General features: G+C 39.7%; 1 protein-coding gene across 1 annotated transcript in view; it reads left to right on the top strand.

Annotated features, from left to right (window-relative positions):
- Positions 1-20385, top strand: part of KCNK10 (potassium two pore domain channel subfamily K member 10) — a gene marked incomplete at both ends in the record, with an annotated part of 62032 nt that overhangs the window by 12086 nt on the left and 29561 nt on the right. The window contains 2 exons of the mRNA XM_080345238.1: positions 11129-11457; positions 20078-20195. Of these exons, the coding sequence (XP_080201364.1) occupies positions 11129-11457; positions 20078-20195 (447 nt within the window). The remainder of the gene's footprint in view (positions 1-11128; positions 11458-20077; positions 20196-20385) is intronic.

Raw genomic sequence — 20385 nt, forward strand, 5'->3', positions numbered from 1 at the left:
CCCTGTTCTTAAATACTTCCAAGGAAGGAGATTTCAGTATCTCAATTGCTGTTCCCATGCTTAACTATCCTTGTATTAATAATAATAGCTATTTTTTTTTCCTAATATATAGTCCCCTATTTCCTTGGTACAGATAAATCAGTTATTTCTTGCCCTATTTTTAAGGGATTTAGGGAAGAATTTATCATTGTCTTCAGTTATTCAGTGTCTTATTTTAGTTCATAAGACTACAGTTCACATATTTGCACTTAGTCCAAACAACATCTTCATTTATATTAAGATATTACTTTGGAAAATTGAAATGAAAATCAAGGTGGGATGTTGAAAAGTTGACTGCGTTGATTTTGTGTCATGGACAAATGACATTTGAATATATGGTGGAGTTTGATTTACTGTGGTTCACACCAAGATAAGAGATCTGTCAAAACTGATTGAAGGAAGAGACTGATATTTCCCATATTTAAATGCAGATCCAGTGTTTGCCTCCTGTAGTTTGCTAACATATTCTCTCCTCTATTCCTGTACTCTCAATGAAGCATGTCATTATTTAGTCACCATTCAATATTTTGGTGATAAGTGAAGCAGAGAAAGATGTTGAATAGAGCAGGCCTTTCTGTGCTATTCAGAGTTTGCTTCCCCTTTCTATTAGCCTGAAGAAAGAAAAACCTATCTTCATCTTCACTGGCTGCCAACTATATGCAGTTGTATGAAAAGCTGTGTGGGAGCAAAAAATGGACAAAATTTTAAAGAAGTAAAGTACAGATGTCCAAAATAGGAGTGTCTCTTTTTGGATAGGTCTTAAAACACACAAGTCTGGGGGCAGGAGAGTGGATTTCTACTCTGGCCTTGTCATTTGTTGCATGATCTTGGTTAAGCAATTTCTTTTTTGTCTAGGCTGTACCTACACAGCTCTATTCAGTGAGAGTTGAACGCTGCTGCCTGAGCTAGGGCAGCCCAAGGAAACTGTGAACTTGAACCTGTGTAGTATAGCACTGTTTTGAAGCAAATATGTCCTGCTAAGTGGCGAGGCCTATGATCAGAAGCTCAGCACTATGCTAACAAAGCTACCCAGCTTTTCTTGGCTTGAGCCTGATTTCTGTGCAATCTTAATGAAGGTTGGATCAGTCTTCAAGAAGGAGCCTAAAAATACTTTTGAATTCGTCACACGAAAGATTAAAGAAAATTGTTGTTGTCCGGCATCAGACTTTTCCAGAATTGCTTGAAAGACAGTGATATACAGTAATTATTGCTATTTGTAATATATTCAAGGCAGTGACACTCCTGTTCTAAACATTGCTGACATTAGGGCCCCAGCTCTGAAAAGTTTACTCTATGAAATAAATAATTATAATATGTAACTAATAATCAGGATTGGATTTGTTGGCATAATGAGATTTCTCTGGGTTTTATATGGTTAAGGGCACTGATATTTTAGTCCTGCAGACTTTTTATTTTCCTAAGCAGCCATTGTGAGTTTTTCCTTTGTCAACTTTGAAAGCTCCTTGTGAGACGGGTGCTTGAACTGCCATTCTTTTGTGCTTTGAAGAATTTACAATTAGAAATGGCAGTACCTTTCAGAAATACAATAAGTATAAAAGTGGTATTCAGACCCTCCTCATTCTCTCACTGTACTTTCTTGACTAAAATTAAATTAGCTTGTACATCTTTTCTACTTCTTTAGGGAGACTAGGTTCAGAATTGCTGAAGTGAAATGATAGAATACCAGAGAGTCTTTCAACAGACTCACAAAATCCATTGAGAACAAAGAAAAGGGACATGGCATAGCTCAGGGGAATGGTAATTGCTTAGACTTTTCAATCTTTTACACCCTTGTAAAACTAATCACAACTAGACTAATAAGTAATCCAACCAGCCAAGTTTACCCAGAGCCCAATTTCTAGCCATTTAACATCCGCAAGCAAGACTGTGATTTTCTTATATTTTTAAAAATTGTCGGTCAGAGATATCACATTGTGTTGCTGCATTTTCTTCATTGGTTAAGAGTGTATACACTTCCTGCCAGCCTGAAATATTTAATAAATTTAACATTTAGCTTTAAGTTAAAATGGATGCTGCTAATACGTGTTTACTTAAATATGTATAGAAAATGAGTGAAATAAAACGCTTGTTTGTGGGAAGGAAAAATGAGAATGAGAGATGATAAAAAGTGAAAAAATCAAATTCACTGAACAAGACAAATTAATGTTTTTGTTCCATATTGACCCAACTCCAATAGAGAGTGAGAAAAAGGCATTATTGTTGGAAGGCTGCTTTCTCTCTCTGTAGCTAACTCATGTTCATCACTGTAGTTTAAATCCTGATCTATACATTGATATTCTTAGGGCATGATTGTAATAGTGTGATTACTTTTTCACCAAAATCCATATGCACTCCATATGGTGAGACTCAGAGGAAAAACGGTGCTGAACAACAAAGTCTGAGTTGTGTCCTCACCTTTATTGCCCCCATGCAAACTGCCTGTGGTGGGCTGACCTTACCTGGCTGCCAGATGCCCACATAGCCACTCTCTCACTCCTCCTCATCAACAGGAGAGTGGGAGAAAATAAGATGGAAAGGTTTGTGGGTTGAGATAAAGACAGGGATATCGCTTAGTAATTACCATCACAGGCAAATCAGACTTGACTTGACGAAATTTAATTTATTGCCAATTAAAATAGATTTGGATGGTGAGAAACAAAGACAAAGGTTAAAATACCTTCCCCTGCCTTTATTTTTTTTCCTAGGTCCAGCTTCACTCGTTCATTCCAGACTCCTCTTCCTCCTCCTCAGCCCACATGGTGCAGGGGAGATTGGGAGTAGGGGGTTGTGGTGAGTTCATAACAGTTCCTCTAGGCTTCACCTCCTTCCTCACACTTTTCCCTTGCTCCAGCATAGGCCCTTCCTGTGGGTTGCAGTCCTTCAGGATAAACCTCCTCCAGCGTGGTCTGTCCAAGGGCAGCAGTCCTTCAGTAAAATCAGCCAGCTCTGGTCTGGAGTCTTCCACATGCTGCAGTGCGGATATCTGCTCTGATGTGGTCTTCTCTGTGGGCTGCAGGGAAATACCTGCTCCACCGTGGTCTCTTCCAAAACTCACACAGGCTGCAGAAGAATATCTCCTACAGCTCCTGGAGTATCCCTTTCTCCTTCACCGACCTTGGTGTCTTCATGATTGTTTCTCACACTTTTTTTCCTCCTTTCTTACATTCTTACACAACATTTTTCCCTTTCTTAGCCATGTTTTCCCAGAGGTGTGGCCAGCTTCACTGATGGGCTGAGCTGTGTCCTGTGGTGGGTCTGTTGGTGTCAGCAGAAACTGGCTGTGTCCAGCATGGGGCAGCCCCCGGCCTTCTCGCAGACACCACCACTGTAGCCACCTCCACCTTGGCACCTAAACCAAATACCCTGTCATAGAGATCAGGTAGCCAGGTACTTGGTTTCAGTCAGACACTTGCTGAACAACTTAAGCAGCAGTACTCTGGAAGCAGCAATACTCCGGTAGGATGGACAGCAGAAATTGGGGAAGATTCTCACAAGATTTGTCCTTTGGAAGAAACTGCTGTCCAATAGGAATGACAGTGTCCTTCAGTGGAAGGCAAGATTCGCTCTGATGATTTACTGTATGGCAAAGTTTCTTGTTTGTCACTAAGGAAGCTCTCCAGGAACTGAGAAGAGGCTTAAGTTCCCCTTAGTTCTTCTGATCTCCAGGGCACCAGCATCCCCACTCTGTGAAGACTCTTATAGTTGAGAAGCTCTTTCTACAGAGAGACTGTAACTCAGACCACACTGATTTTTTAATTTCTACCATCTTCCAATTTAGGCTGTTTAGATTTTTTTTTTTTTTTAAATTTTTGCTTAAACTATAGTTTTCTAATGAAGAAGAATTAAAGTAATGTTATGAAATGGTGGTTTTTTGTTTTCTCTTAACCACTGTGTTCCAAATGAAATAAACAAGAGCTATTAATTAGTATGTTTCAATTATAACTGATGAAGCAGAATTATGTAGATTTTTTTGAAATTTACTGAGAATCATAATTTTGAGCACTAGCTGGGAATAGATGACAAATGATACAAAAATTGCAGAAACCTTTTTATTTGACATTTTCCTCAAAGCTGCTGCCAGGGATGGCAAAGCAATGGTTAGACATAATTCCCTCTAGTACATATTACTGACATTTCTTTCCCCACCAACAGAGATAACTCAGTATGTGAACTTTTACTCTATTTCACTAGTATTATCCTATAATTGGAAGCAAACAGTGACTTTATGCCATATGCAGTTTTGTAACCTAACATACTCCTCCCTTCTCCCTGCCCCACTCAGGGAAAGGAGCTGTTGGGAGCAATCAGTGCTACTTGCTTTCTAAGAGCACATGGAGTCTTGTGGGTTGAATGCATGTTGCCCTTTCTGCCTTTACCTGTGTCTCTTTCCATACTTTGTTGAACGCCTTGCTGCTGATGACTGCATTTGCAGCACACTGCTGAGATGTTGCTGAAGTCAGCAGTGCTAATACTGCATTAGAGAATCCACTTCAGGGAAAACAATGTTAGATTTAACCAGTGGGGTACTGCTGCAGTGAAAAGCTATGTGCTCGAAGGCACTCTCTGCATTTTCCAAACAAACAATACGTCAGGCTTTGCTTTCACAAACAGTAAATCTAATAGCAGTGCTTTTCACTTCAATGGCAGTTTGCAGCAAAATGCTGTACAAACAGTAGGGTGAAATTCCCCTTGTGTGGCAGGCTTGTGATGACTTCCACTGCTCAGGCCGTGTGGTTGAACACCTTGGGGATATGCAGAGGGACCAGTGTAAAATGTGTCAGTGCTGAGAGCAGTTTTCTTGATCCTTGGCTGTATGGATCCCGTGGTCCCCAGACAGCAGTGCTTATTATTATGCCTCAATCCCGAGCAACAGCCACAGGGATACTAGTGTTCTGGCCCATATGTAATTGTAGCCTGCAGGCAGGATTTTGTCTACTATTTCTTGATCACAGCTGCAGTGTCACCTGTTAATTAGCCCACATCATGCAAAGATGCTGCACAAACACAAAGGCAGACACAATCATTATCTACTGGGATTTTTACTCTAAAAGCCAGACTTTCTAAACCAGCATCAGGTTTTTGAGTGTGTAAAAGTCCATCATTCATTGTGCTGTTTAAATGGGTGCTCTCTACTTTACAAAACCTGTTAAAGAACCACGACAGACAGAGATGAAGAATGGGGGTGGGGAAGCTCCTAGAATAGCAAGCAAAGCAGGTGGTGGAAATGATTAGCTGTGTCCTCATAATGCAAAATTTTAATGGCATAATGATTTTTTGGTTACACATGGACAGAAACTTCCATGTTTCATTACTTCTATCATGCAAATAGGAACCACCCACTTCCTGTTGGACGTAGAAATTCCCTTCATCCATAAACTCATGTTTGTGACATATTCATGAGAAGTTCATATAGCTGATAGCTTAATACACTAATTGCCTGAGCTTTTCCTCTAACATGCCTCTTATCCTTGCTCTGACTTCCAGGCACAGCCATGCTATCTTAACCCAAGCAGCCAGTAGCTGAAACCACTTTAGGGAGTCCGTGGGAAGGTTGTGAGATTGGAAGCAAATGCTAGATGGCCGTATCCCTCAGGAACTTCAGGCTGGAGATGAGCCAGAGCCGTGGAGTGCAAGATTGTATGTTATCCACTGGTGGGCTGCTCATTTTCCTGCCTTTCCACACCATTCAATCAGGAAGCCTTTTGATCTTAACTTCAGTGTGTGGCCATTTTGGAAGAGGGGTGGGGGAGGAACCCAAACAATTAGAATACTCTGTCCACTGAAAACAAAATAAATGAGGCTCCTGCTAGGATGCCAAAACAATCATGGCCCATGGAGTCTCTTCACCTCCCAGTGCTTTACAACCCAATTTAGATAAGGGAGATCCACTCACATTTGGTGGCCAGTTCAGGGAAGCCATAGTAGACTTGGCTACCATTTCACAGACATTTCTGAGCCTTCGTGCTCTAGGTCTCTGTTCTGCAACTTTAAACACTTGACAAAATATCGTATTTCTAAATTACTTCAGAAGGGGATGCTGGCTTATTAAGCAGTGCTACATGAAGGATGTACAAGTGCTGATAACGCAGTGTAGGATCTTGCAGAAGCTGTAGGGAGGATGATTTGCTCATTTTCCCAGTGAAAATGGGCTGCGTGGTAAGATTACTTTATAATTCAAACTCATCTTGTAGTTTTAAGACAAAGGAAGATTCCATGGGAAGTTTTGAGTGCTTAAATATGTAACTGTTTGAAGAAAGCATAATTGCCTTTCTTTAGAAAAACCTCCCATCATATTATGAGGGTTTTGGGGAAACATACCAGTAGTTGTGTTCAGATGCACGTCAAAGAACCTTTTTACTTGGGCTGAAAGTACTTTGCTGCCTTCCTTGGATGAACCCACTAAAATGGGAGATGAAATGTCCAGTTTCATTTTTTATCAACTCATGTATTTAATGTAAAGCCAGCTGCTGAGTTTATGAATGTGTGAGTATATATGGCCTCAATCTAATTCTGTGCTGAATCCTGTGAAAGCAACACTTGCATCAGATGTGTCAAGAATTATAGTCGCCTTAAAATGTACATACATTCCTGTGTGCTCCTGTAACACAAAAATATGGAAGAAAAGAAAGCACTAAATAAGACACTCCGTTAAACCTGACTTAAACTTTTTGTAAGAGAGAAATTGTGGCAGCTGTACTACATAGGAGGGTGTCTTAATTTAATAAATAAATAAATAAATTTGGTTTAAATCAGTCGAGAAACTCTCCTCTAAAACCATTTTTTTTTTGAATCTTGTATGTTCCTGGCATATGCAATAAGATAGTTGCCAGAATATAGGTCAGTGTGGCAAAGCCATGCGTAACATTTTCAAGTTGAACATCCTCAGCATTTTGGCTCTGACCTGGAGCTGTCCTTGGAAGCTCTTCTGTACAGCTTCTGCACTCCTTCTGAGGCGACTGTACTTTGAACCTCTCTGTATGGAGATTTTCCCTTTAAATTAGAACTATTATTTTCATAGAATCATAACAGGTTATCTAGCTCACCCTGCTGCTGCAAAGCAGGGCTAACTATACCTAAATATTTCTGGCAGAAATTAGCCTAACTTGCTCTTAGTAACATTAGTGTCCTAAAGTAAAGCATACCTGCAGTAATAAAGCACAATTTTTAATCTGAAGCGATGCCCTATTTTGCATCGTTTCAGTAGCTCCAGTGTTATACATTACAGCGTTTTGCTTCAGAACAGAAAGTTTCAGTTGGAACCTGCAACGGTCACCTGCTCCAACAGCCAGTGGCTTAAGCTGCTTAAGCGTTGCTCCAGTCTTCTTGATGGTCAGCAACAGTTTCATTTCCTTAATTCTCATCAATATTAGCAGAAATCTCAGGTATTTACGCTCCTCACATATCAGTGGAAGGCCGGGCTGTACTGTTTGTCACTACCTCAGGTGCAGGTAATTCGGTACTCTTGGGGGGGAACAACTGTACAGATCCAAACATTTTAATTTGACTTGTAACATCGATATCTTCAGTTGCTTTATTTTCAAGCTTATCAAAACAGGAACTCATCTTTCTTTCCCCACTGGCATCGTCTTACTGGGGTGAGGCCTGTGTCAAAACACTGTTGTGTTCTTTTGAGGATACCTGGGCACTGATTTAGTACATGCGAGTGGAGATTCATTCTTGCTTTCAGCAAGGCAGGTTAATTCTTTGATAGAATGTAACAAGCACCCATGGAAGAGACTCTGTTGTGGGAAAAGCCTGTTCTGCCAGAAGCTTGTTATGAACCAACATGGATCAATAAACCAAGGATTGTTCTGCATTTATTCTAAACACATCCTCTTCTCTTTTGCTCTGTTTGTCCTAAACTATAGTCTAAGCTACCTCTACAAATCCAAGAATTTATATAGTCTGTCATTTTCTTAAACTGTTTGTCTACTTGTGCACATTATTGAATTGCCATTGTAGTCCATAATTTGATTTTAGTGAAACTTCTTGTTTAAATTCTGGAATTTTATATAGCTTTTATGTTCACGTTTGTTCAAAAATTGTACAGACATGGATTCTTACAGAGCACTCATGTTAACACTATTTTTTTTTTCTATTAGTAGTTTGTGACACCATGGTTTAAAGGCTGTTGGTGGCACTTTTCTGAGAGCACACGTTCATGGAGGCAGAGTTCCAATTAGAAATCGGGATTTCTGACTTATCACCATGTGCTCAAGTCAGTAACCCTGCCCTCTTGTTGTAAAGAGTGAGATATCTGCTAGATGGAGTATCTACACTGGTTTTCCAATACCTAACTGCTGCTTAAAATGTACCGTGAAACATCTCTGGGGTATTGACTGCAGTTGTGCCTTCTGCATCACCTTTGTAAGAAGACTGTCTCTGTTATACATCTGTTGCTCAACTAGGTACTTTAGTAGAGTCTTCCTTTGTATTAATTTATATAATATAAAATACTTTAGAATCAACATTTCTAGATATACTTAGGGTAGCCATTACTAATAGCAGAAAATGAAAGACTTTAACGAAGTTCTTCTTAAGAAAAGAGTTATCTTTTATTTTAGAGATAGATAAGCAAACCAAGCACAGTAATTCACTGAGCTGTTTAAGTGACACAATATTTATAAGAACATTTTATGTTCTTTACCCTGAACTTCCTATCTTGTTCTTAAATCAGTATGTTTTCCCTTGAAGACAGAATGAATCAGGCCATGATTTTACTGTAAAGCTGTTACTAACGTTTTGCCAGAAATATGATTTCAATAAGAAACAACATTTATACTAGCACAGAGGAAACGTCACAAAAGCTGTTTTAGATCTACTAGCTCTTTACTTTCTTCCTCTTGGCTTACCATTTGTGGGATATTGAAGTCGGACATCTCTCTCTACTGAAAGGCTCACCCAGCCTACACTGGACTATACCAGTCATGATAAGGTAGATGGCTGTTGCAAAAAAATTGTAGCATGCTGTTTCTGTCATATGAATTCTGCACCCTTCTTACCATGTGAGCCTTGGAAACCAGGACTGTTTTGCTGAATAATGTCAAGGTCATAAAATCAGCCCTCAGGCTTGCAGATTTGGTGCTGATTAACAATATACACAGTAGTTACAGACTCGAATTTAAATTAATTGAATTCCATGGAATCCATGGAAGTTATGTGAAACTGATTTACATCAGCTGAGCCACTTTTGGGAATACTCAGATTTATTTTGTTTGGTAAGAAGATGTCATGACTCAGATTTAAGATATTTGCCTATAGAGGAAGGAAGGTTCTAACTGCTTCATGCAACCTCTCTATTTTATGTTTCTTCTGAACACTTTTTGGATATTTCGTGCTGAAACTCGTTATCTATTACAATATTCTGTTCAGGAGATTTAGAGAATGAAACAATTGATTTCTTTTACAAAAAATGTGACTTCTTTCTAATACTGTCCCTCTTCTCCCTGTTGTCACTTCAAGTTATTAGAACTTATGTGAAATATATGTGGAAGTGAGAGAAGGTATCCTTTTATGTCACTCCATCCTGGTGGATAAGTGTTGGGAACCATAATGATCTTTTGATGTTCAAACAGCACAGAGTGTTGCAAAACTGAGATACACACAAAGGGAATCAACCACAGAGGCTTTTCCTCTGATCCTGAATCCTTTCTAATCTGTTTAGTATCTGGAGCCTCCAAGTCACATATGAAAAGAAATATTAACTGTAAGTGTAAAACAACTGTAGATTTCTGTAGTTTATTGGTTAGCAATTAAGCTGGAAGCTCTATCCTTGATACAATGCTTCAGAGATGCATTACTTCTAGGAAAACATGTCTATAGTAAACAGCTGAGTTCTTAAATTATTCAATAGCATAAAATTATTTCCATTGGGAAAGAGTTGTAGCCCACTTCAAATTCAAGATATAATCAAGTTGTATGTTCAGATTGTATAGAGTAAGTTTATGGTGCCACTCTGATCAGATGTTGTAAACTCTTTTGCTTTAATTTCTGAGCAAAACAGCAAAGACACTTTTGGAATAAGTTCCGAGAATGCAGCTAAAGTGACTGTATTTTAACTGTAATCTGATGTAGGTCTGATATGAAATAAATCAATCCAGTTTCAAAGAAATTACAGGCCAGTGACAGCTGCACCGTGGTAAGATTACAGCATGGATTTGGTTTAAAATGAATTCAGCATCTTTAAGCCTGCATGTGGTACCATTATACCAGTGGATGCTGAGGAACCCGGCCTCATCCTGCTATTGCTAACACTGGCAACAGAGCGTGGGGAAGTGTGATGCTGAGACACCTGAATTATTTGGAGGTGAGCCATCTTTGATTTGGATGCCTTGGTAGCTTTACGCAGTGGTCAGGCTAATAAGTCTGGCTGAAAGTCAGGGCTTATTAGCTCTGATGGGCTGCTGAGGACACGTGGGCTATACAGTGTCTCAGTCCAAACCTGGGAGGTTTGCTGTTGTGCTTGACATTTGAGTGACTTTGACCTCAGATATCTAGTATGCTTTGGCTGAAGAACCATATATGCTGAAAGTTGTGAAGCTTTCAGGCTTTAAGAATATTTTCAGAAGTGATGGTTTTGTGAATCTATGTCGATAATATGGCCCTGCTTATGTTGATGAGCCAAACAGCCAAACGTTTTCCCGTCAATACCAGGCCAGGTGGTGATTACTGATCATTAACAGTTCAATTTCCTAACACTGTTAATACAATGAGTATTATGATTTAAAGACATAAGTAATTGCCAGGATCCCTCACCAAACATAATCTTGTGTAATTTATATTCAAAATAGTAAAAATGTTCATGTTCTTATTGGATAAATGGTTTTCTGCATCCTTCTGAAATTTTCGCTTGTGCAGCTGGCCTGTCCAGTTCTAGAGGTAATGGGTGAAGCAAACCCTTGAGGTGATTTGTGTATGGATGGACAAAATGCATATGGAATCTTCCAGATAAAAAAAAAAATGCATCTATGTGAATAACATGGTTTATGCAATTGTCTTGAAAATGGTATTTAGGAAAGTTGTACATGAAGATCAAAGTCATACCCTTAGGGATTTGATTTTGAATAAGGGTTTTTACTTTGTGTTTCAGTGGCTGTTCCCTCACCAGTGCCAGCTTGTGAACCTGAGCCCAAAACTAACGGGCATTACCCAGCTCCACGACTCTCTGTTGCCTCCCGAGCCACTGTTGTCGCTACCATGGAAGCTCCTTCTAAGGGTCTGCAGACAGTCATGAAGTGGAAAACAGTGGTGGCCATCTTTGTCGTGGTGGTGGTTTACCTGGTGACCGGAGGACTTGTCTTCCGTGCCCTGGAGCAGCCCTTTGAGAGCAAGCAGAAGAACACTATTGCGCTAGAGAAGGCTGTCTTTCTTCGAGAACACGTTTGTGTAACCCAGCTGGAGCTGGAGACACTGATTCAGGTAGGCCATGTGATGAAAACAGCATTTCTTGGAAGTTTGGTAGTTCATTGATCAGCTGAGTAGGTGAACAGAATTGTTCAGAGCCCTTGCAATAGGTAATGTGAAGAGCAGGCTCTTTCCCAGTCATTTTGAAGCCCTGGAAACAGAAACTATATCTCCAAAACATTGTAAATAGAACATTGTAAATAGATGTCAAATGTCTTAACTAGAGTAATGAAAAATGTGTGCGAAGGAAATAAGAACTTTAAATCTAGAATATTTTTTTGTGAGAGGTGACAGATTTGCAAGACTTTTGCCTGTCTCTGCAAATGTTCAAATTATATGAAGTCTAATTCTTCCTCCAAAATTAAACACAGCAACCCAGACAGCCAACAGAAATGATAGGTGAGAATTTTGAAATAAATATTCAGCCAAGAATTCTGAACCTAATGGCACTTTAGTTTACGGTTTACTGCTGTGAATCTTAGTTAAATGAATGATGACAAAAGTATACAATTAAAAATAGAAAATAATTGGCATTTAGGAAGTAGTGAACTTTTAGTTCAGTCTAATATGCAAAGCTTTAGAATAAATTTTGAAATAAATATCAAATGTCTAGATATCTGTATCAGTGATCTCTATCTAGATATCTCTTATCAGTGGAGAGAGGAATAACATGCAAGAAATGTCTATCAAGGTCAGAATTGTGTTTTACTCTACACAAGGAAAGTATGGATCTTACGAGACTTCAGTAATCTTTGAGGATACCATGTAGAAACCTGTAACTTAGCCTGGAGAAAATGGTGATTAGATGAGAAATGTGAGATACCTAATTAATATATTCCAAAGTCAAACTTCAGCCTCATATTTCAGACCTGAATTTGTGTCTGAGCATTCCAAGAGCACATTGTGTCTCCCTCTGCGGTGTAATACCAGAGCTCCCCTGTGATTTCAGGCTGTAAAGAACACGAAGTTATCCCCTGGATCCTTGTGTCCGTCTACCCAACCATGTTACAAAGCCCTTTCTGTAAGTGAATCAAACTTATAACCTTAGTATTTCTTTTAGGAAGCTGTTAGAGTATCTCACTGCTGTGATGGCAAAAGCATTCTCCTAGTTTTCAGCCCAAACTCATTCAGTTTCCTTTTAGTTGTTCTTCCACAGACCCCTCCCCATTGCTTAGCTGGTTCCTCTCCCTTGCCTGTGTGTGTAGAGAGCAACGCTCTTCTGCTTCTCCCAAGCAAAACAAAATCTTTCTGTTTCTTTGCAGATAGATGTGGGCTCTCCCTGCTTGTGCTCTGTGTTCACAGGAGACAGGTCAGTTCTGAGTCAGAAGCTGTGTACCCAGACCTTTGGGCAGCCTGGTACTGTAGCTAGGAAGCCAAAACTGCTTCAGGAAGCGGAATTGTGCTGATGTGACTATACAGCTTTTGGATCAGGCCTGGCTTGGATCACATCCTTCATCTGTCTGCAAAAGACAGGTGAACATGTTTGGTTGGCAGAGTGGATTCTGTTCAGGCATACTGGCTCAGATGTGTTTCACGGCAGCGTTGCAAAGATCTGTATTTCTCACAGCTTCTTAGGTTGTGTGCTGGCTAATTAAAGGAGTTTTAAAAAATACTAAAAGCAAGAAATTCATATTCCCTTGATGGGAATATAACTATTAGAAAATATGTAAATGCTTTGTATTCTATCAGGAAGCAGAATACGTAATAGGTGCAGCAAGCAAAGCACCTCAACAGGATGGTAGACTCCTGCATACTGACTGCAGTACCAAGATTTTTAAATAGCCCATATTCTCTAGCCTAAGCTATGTTTATATTACACATTTTTCCTTCTTTAACCTCAACAGTGGTGACACTAAAATAAAAAACAGTCATACTGTGTGATTAGAAGGCAAATATTCTGAATAAATCTTATAATCTCCTGAGATTTCAGTATGTCCTCAGGCATTATACTGGGTAACTGGAAATCATTTTGCAAAGGTAAATTAAATGTGTTTAGCAACTTAGCATGTGAATGTCTTAAGGCCAAGTGATGTGAAATATTGGAACAGATTTGTCAATAAAGAACAAGTTCCTTTGGATTCTTCTAAATGTCTAGAGGTGAAACTGGCTCCAGGAGTGTAGTTGGGTGTGCTGATACAGAAAACTCTGATTGTAACTGACTTGAACAGAAGAACAGTGAACCACTGCTTAAAGATAAAATTTGGAGGTTAATATTATGCTTTCATGCTTTCATGTCAATGAACTCAAAAGTGTCATCTCCCTGGCTGGCATAAGGCATTTCTGCATTGCACCACGTGCTGCATCTGCCTTTACCACTGTGATTTCGGACTGATGTGGCAGCCTCCATGGGTCCTGGCTGCTGTGCTGCATGCCGTCAGCACCTGGCTACTGCCAGAGGAGCTGTTTGTTATTAATGTAATTTGACTACCTGAAGGCCTTTTGATGAAGCCGGGTCATACTCTCCAGAATGACTATGTTGATTCGTCCCTGTGCTTTGAAGAATATGGAAAAAGTACAAAAAGGGAGACCTAAGAACTGGCTTGTATCCTTTTGCTGTGGGGGTGGCTCTGGAAGAATCTTTGAAGGAGAAGAGGGGTGTCATGGTCTTTACAAGGCTAATGATGGAAAAATTTACCCCTTTGCCTAAATTTCAGTCTCCCAAAGGATTCTCCTTTGAAAAACCTACAAGGAAGATGTACAGCACTATATGAGGAAGCTGTTAAAATTTAGTGTGGATGAGATATCCTTTCCAACTTGATCTCCAATAACTCATTGCAAATATTGGCACTGGTAGTGCAAATTGCTGAGTCCAGACTGTGAAGATCATTCACAGACTATAGAAGTGATGAAAGCAGTGCAAATCCCTAGGAAGATTCAAAGTATTTTAAATTTTGTATTTTTCTCTTAGTTTTTGGCTCAGGCCTGTCTAATACTAACACAATGGCAGATAATATTTTCTTAGCAATAACATGTGCACTCTGTATTGTCCAAAGTCACCTGAAGTGGAAGTTCTTATCTGTACATTTTTAAAGCCCATTTCTGCTTCTCAAGACATTTGTTGTGGTGAAGCCAGTTCATTATTTATTCTTTATACGATCTACAACTTCGCACAATGATGAATGCTGAAATAAGAAAATCACAAAATCAGATGCTTTAACTTGACGCTTTTAAAGCTGAATTTTCAGAGTTAGAGAGAAGTGCAATCTAGAATATGGTAGAAGACAATGAAACTTCAGTTGCTGTAAGTGAATTTAGCTGTATCGTAGCCATTTGAACAAATAGCAGAAGGCAGCAGGACTCAAGTGACTGGACCTACAGTTGAAAACAGAAATAACATTGGTAGTTACATGTGCTAACATGATATTACTTTTTTTTTTTTTTTCTCGTATGTCATGGCATAAGCTTATTAGTAGCTTGGGTCAAAAAGAAGTCACCTTGCCTTGGTAATAACACACACCTAGATTGCATAGTGGGGAGGTTATGCCTATCAGAAAGATCAGATGATGTCTGTCATTAGGAGAGGCAGGCAAGAAGACCATCAATGTGTTTTGGCAAAGTAATTAATGTTTGGTGTCTATGTAGCCTATGAACTGTGTATGAGTAAAAACTTACGTAATGAGCACCGCACAGTGATGTAAGATAGGGTGGCTCACTACTGTAAGAAGTTACTTAGGTTATTGGCAGGCTGCTTTCTTCTTCCTTTTCCTTCAGGGTTTAATTTAGGAGTGTGAGTGATTATAGTATATAAAAAAAAATCACCCACCTGGGAACCAAGTTGTATTATCAATGTCCACTAATGACTACAGCAACTCTAATGAGTTAGCCTATAAGCTGAAAAGGAAGCAGAGATGAAAATAAGCTAGTCAGGCTTTACTGGCTAATTATGTTAGTAAGAGTTCATACCATAAATAGGCACTTTTGATTAGTGTTCTGAACTACTTTGCAGGTAAGCAAGAAAGGGAACATCCTGTAAAGATGTTTCAGTTTTCAGCTGCTTGACGGGTTTACTAGTGTCATGAGCCAGCTTGTCTTTACAGGGTGTTTCCTTGTAAAATGAAGAGAACTTGGATGGCTTTCATGTACTAGAAGAAAGTTCTGATGGAGCAGGAAAAATAGGAGTACTTTGATTTAACTATGGGGGACACTTGCCTGTTGCTTAAGACAGGAAAAGTCTATTTGGGCTGTAGAGAAAAGCAATGGTAAATACCTGATTATTGAACCTTCTTACTTTGCCTCTGGAGGCTGTCTTCTCCATGTCCCAACTTCTCATCCACCCCTATCTTTGTTTTACCTTATTCTCCCTAAATGTATATGAAAAAATAATTGACATCTTCTGGGTCCTGTCTAAGTTGGTGCAGACACCCTGGTTTGTAGCTTCAGTCCAGAAATACTCCAATTGTGTAGAAGGCAGACTGAGCCAGGAATGCTGCAGAAGTCTGCAGCTGTCCTGTAGCTACATTGTTCCCAGAACCTAGCTAAGACTTCTGCAGGGAACTCAGCTCTGTGGACTTAGATCTCTGTGCATGTCCCTTGTTGAATGCTGTAGGTCTGCCCTCAGACACAGTGCACGCAGGACAATGAAATCACTATAAGTATAGGTTGATCACTGTCCGGCTAATTATCATCTAAAGACCTTTATGGGATAGGCAGAAATATTTAAGGGATGGGCTTTCAAAGCTTATTAATTTTTATTATACCTGAACAACAATTGCTGGCCTCGGTCCTTTGAAAATGCTATTGTAGAAAAGTGAGTAAATGGGAGTTTATAATGAGCATCCCTTAATCACTGTATGAGGGGTGGTGAGAATAAAGAGACAAGTAGGGAGTATAGAGAAAAGTTATTAAGGAATTAGTCTTTAAAAGCTGCCTGCTAACGAGAAGCATCTTAATAATTGTAATAGAGAAACATCTGAGCATGAAAGGCAATTGAAACAACCTTTTGTATGCTTGATAGTAATCTGCTTGGAAAAGAATTGTAGAGGGAGATAATAATTATTGGATTAGCATGATGTATGGAGAGGAATTAATGCAACTAGAAAAAAGATGACAAGAATTTTCTTTTCTTATCAAATTCCTATCCTTGGTTACACATGGGGTGCATCCTTTGAGTAGCTCAGCATTCAAGAAGGGTATTATGCTTGTCCTTGGAAAAGATTTGTCTTCTTAATGCTTGGCATCTTACTGGAGAAATTAAAGAAACATGAACAAGTGAACTAGATAAAGCCTTTCTTAACAGAGAAATGAGAAAAGGTCTGATTCCTGTCTCCTCATCAGCTGCACTAGCTCCAAGCCATCTTGCTGCATGTGGGCATGACTCTAGATTTTTCTGGATGTAATTGTCTTAATTAGTGAACAAGGCACCTAATACAGTAGTGAAGGCTGGCATATACTCACTCACATGCCCAGGAGGTTCAAATATGTGAGCATTGGGGCATGGTGAGGACGACCTGCACACCAGGGGACAGGGAGGTGTCAGCTGCAGACCCCACCACCACCAGCCAGGGAGCATGACTGGCTGGGGCAGCTGGGGCCATCCCCCAGCCCAGACTGTCAGGTACTTCCCTGGGGACAGGGACAGGCTGAGGCTCGGTCAGGACATCAGCCCATGGGTAGGCTGCATGCTGGCTTTAGGTCCACTACTTGAACAGAAAGAAAGACCATTTCAGCCCTTTGTGATATTCAAAGTTATTACATTCCTTGTGTATCTGACATCCAAAATATAAATTACCACAGCTGTTCATTAAAGAAGAATGCTTTTTAAATTAAAAAAAAAATTTAAAAGTTGTTCACTGTGTAAGTAGTTCCTCTTGAAAAGAAGGGATTAGGAAAGGAGTAAAAGTGAAACAGCTATGGATACTTTGGTGACCTGTTACTTTTGATGATACTTCAACTGTGAAAATACCTGAAACTACTAGTTTAAAATGTAATAAAAGTGAAGGGTTTGCCAACACAGCAGTTAGCACTCTGGAAATTAGTTCTTTCCCAACTCCAAGATAACCTGAATAAGCAGCTCTTCAGATCATGCTGCAAAGCCTATCATCTGAAGTTTCAGATGGGAAAAAGTAAAATTTCATGATCTGTGTGAACTAGGAGAGTCTTGCAATTGATAGTGTCATTCTTTGAGTTTTGTGTCAGTTTTCATCTAGCAGGATACATCTGGGGCGGTGGTGGTAAGGCATCCTTTACACAATTGCGTATTTAAGTGCTAACTACAGGGCTGCTCTCCTCGTACTGCTCCCTTTCTGTCCTCTGTCACTGTATGCAAAATGCTGTGTATTAAGTTATAGCATTGGGATAGTTGGATATTTATATATGAATGATGTCAGTCAGGCTTTAAAGAAAAAATTAATTTGTTCTGGATATGAAGGGAACCTGAAAATCCCAAAGCTACCTAAGGCAACGGGACGATCCTTCACTTCAGGGGTTAGTGCTTGGCCCTAACAGGCTTGCTAAACTGTGGAAACTTAAATGTGATTAAAGTGTTGTAATTAGCTCGCTGACATTCACACACTCATGGGGAAGGCAAGCAGCATTCCTTGGCAGAAGTACCATGCTGGGGTAGCTGACAGTGTGTCATGGCCTATTTAAACAAGCAACCTGTCTGTTTTACTGATTTATACTCCTCTGGATAAACAAAAAAAATGATCTCTGCTTTCACACCACCTGTAATATGCCAACAACTAGTACAGAAGCCCTTTCAAAGAGCTTGGTCCTCAACACTTCTCTCTATATCCCTGTTTCTGCAGTGATCGATGGGTGCTGAGGAACCCTGGCTTTCTGCCCACACCAGTCCAGTCTGGAGTTTGCTCATGTTGTAATTTCACAATCAACTGAGCCTGGCATGTAGCAGCACTGCCATTAAAAAAGGCTGTAGCGTACCAATTTCCTTATATACACCCAGCCTCTGTTCTTGCCACTGTGCCTCTTCTCCTCACTCCTTTCCCTTTTTGTAGGGCAATGTGATGAATAACTAATAACTGCAGAGCAGATTAGCAGAAACTAGCCCAAGGGAAAAAAGTGGTAGAGGAACATTTGTGATGATGAAGTCAATTGGAAATACAGGCAAAAATAAGGGAGGAAAAGTGCAAGATGGAAGGGGAAGAAAAGAAAAAATGTGATAAATGAGCCATCAGAGGGAAGAGGTGAATGAGGAGAAAAGTGTATCATGAAAGCCAGGGATGGAAGAGGTGTTAAATTCATGAATTTAAAAGTCAATGCTAAAAGCACAAGGAAATATGAGGTTAGAGAGATGATCAGGAGAGAAATCATATGCAGGAACAGATTAGAAGCTGGGCAATGGTAAAATAGGATGATTAACCTTGCTTTGTACATGAACTGTATAGGAAAAGATGAAGTTAAAAGTCACAGAGAAACAATTGATGGTTCATAAGAGTTAGAAGGAAAAGACAAGTGGTTAAAAAATTGGAAAAGTCTAAATGAACTTAGATTGATAGGTGGGAATTCTGTGTTGAGTAAGTCTGAGAAAGATAGGATGTAAAAGGCAGCACTTCGCCTCTCCTGTTGAACCTGGCAATAAGTTAACTGAAATAAACAAGCCTAAAGGCTGGTGGCAATATTTAGGAGGAGAAGCAAATGTCAGAGTGAGAGAGAAGGAGAAGATCTGGCAACAGCATGAGTAGCATGATAACTGCAACAAGAAGTGAGGTGGGAAAAGAATGGGAGAAAAGCAAAGAGGTGGAAATGGTGAAAGACAGAAAGAAGCTTGGTTCCTTTGCAGTGGGATGTGCCAGATGCTGATAAGAGATTTATTTCTGAGCTTCGGAGGCTAGTGTGTTTAGCTCTATCTTCCTTTGGACTGTGAGGCTGCAATGAAAGACAAACGCATGTCCCCATGATGCAATATGGTGCATTTTTAGAAATTTCCAAGAAAACTTGCAGCTGACCGGTATGTGTGCCTGGTTTGGTCCAATGCTGTGTGAGACATAAGATGGTGAACTGGAAGCAGTACAGCTACCTCAGGTTCTCTTCTGGATTTAGTTCATTCAAGCACTAGCTATAAGTCTCTGTACCATGGTACATTTGTGGACAAGTGACCACGTCCAGTGTGGGAACTGGGAAGTCCTAGCTGATCACAAAGCTGTTTGATGGTGTTTCCATAGCTATCCCATTTGTTAATTTCAAATGGGACATATAGATATATCTTTTTTTTTTTTTCTTTAGTTAGTATAATATATAAATAACTTCATCAATTATTAATTGTCTGGGAATTAAAATCCTTGGCTGACTAGCTTCAGTTGGCTTCACAAACATTATTTGTATTTACCACCCTTCTTGCTGCTTCTAACATCAGCTGTACCCATTGGGGAATTTTTCCTTTGGCAGTTACTGCTGCAAGAGTGATATTAATGGATCTCTGTGGTGTCGGTCCTCTACTTCGCAATTCCTTTGTATCTTTCATCATTTGTCTATGTGTTGTATATTTCTTCCACCTTAATAGCTATTTAGTTCAGTCATATATTCAGCTCTTGTGTACGGAGGATGCTACTATCATTTCAGCAGGTATTAAAAAGTTTAAATCTAAGTTCTCTGGAAATTTGCCTTTGGAGCCTATGCTGACTTGTGTAGGATATGGTAAGGTGTGCATAAGGCTGATTTGTTGTCTTTTTCTTTGCAGCACGCTATTGATGCTGATAATGCAGGAGTCAGTCCCATAGGAAATTCTTCTAACAACAGCAGTCATTGGGACCTCGGAAGTGCCTTTTTCTTTGCTGGAACAGTCATCACAACAATAGGTATGTGTATTGTTTATCTTTTAAAATACATAGTCACTTGAGACCAGGGTTACGAAATAGATTTGAGGAGGGTAGATCACAAAGAAATAAAGTGGCTGAACTGTATTTCTCTCAATTCTCAAAAGTCATGCCTCTGGTATGTCTCAAGGGCATTGATCCTCTGGGTAAATATCAGAAGCTGTTTACGTAT

The sequence above is a fragment of the Nesoenas mayeri genome (assembly GCF_963082525.1).
Source record: "Nesoenas mayeri genome assembly, chromosome: 5".
Taxonomy (NCBI): domain Eukaryota; kingdom Metazoa; phylum Chordata; class Aves; order Columbiformes; family Columbidae; genus Nesoenas; species Nesoenas mayeri.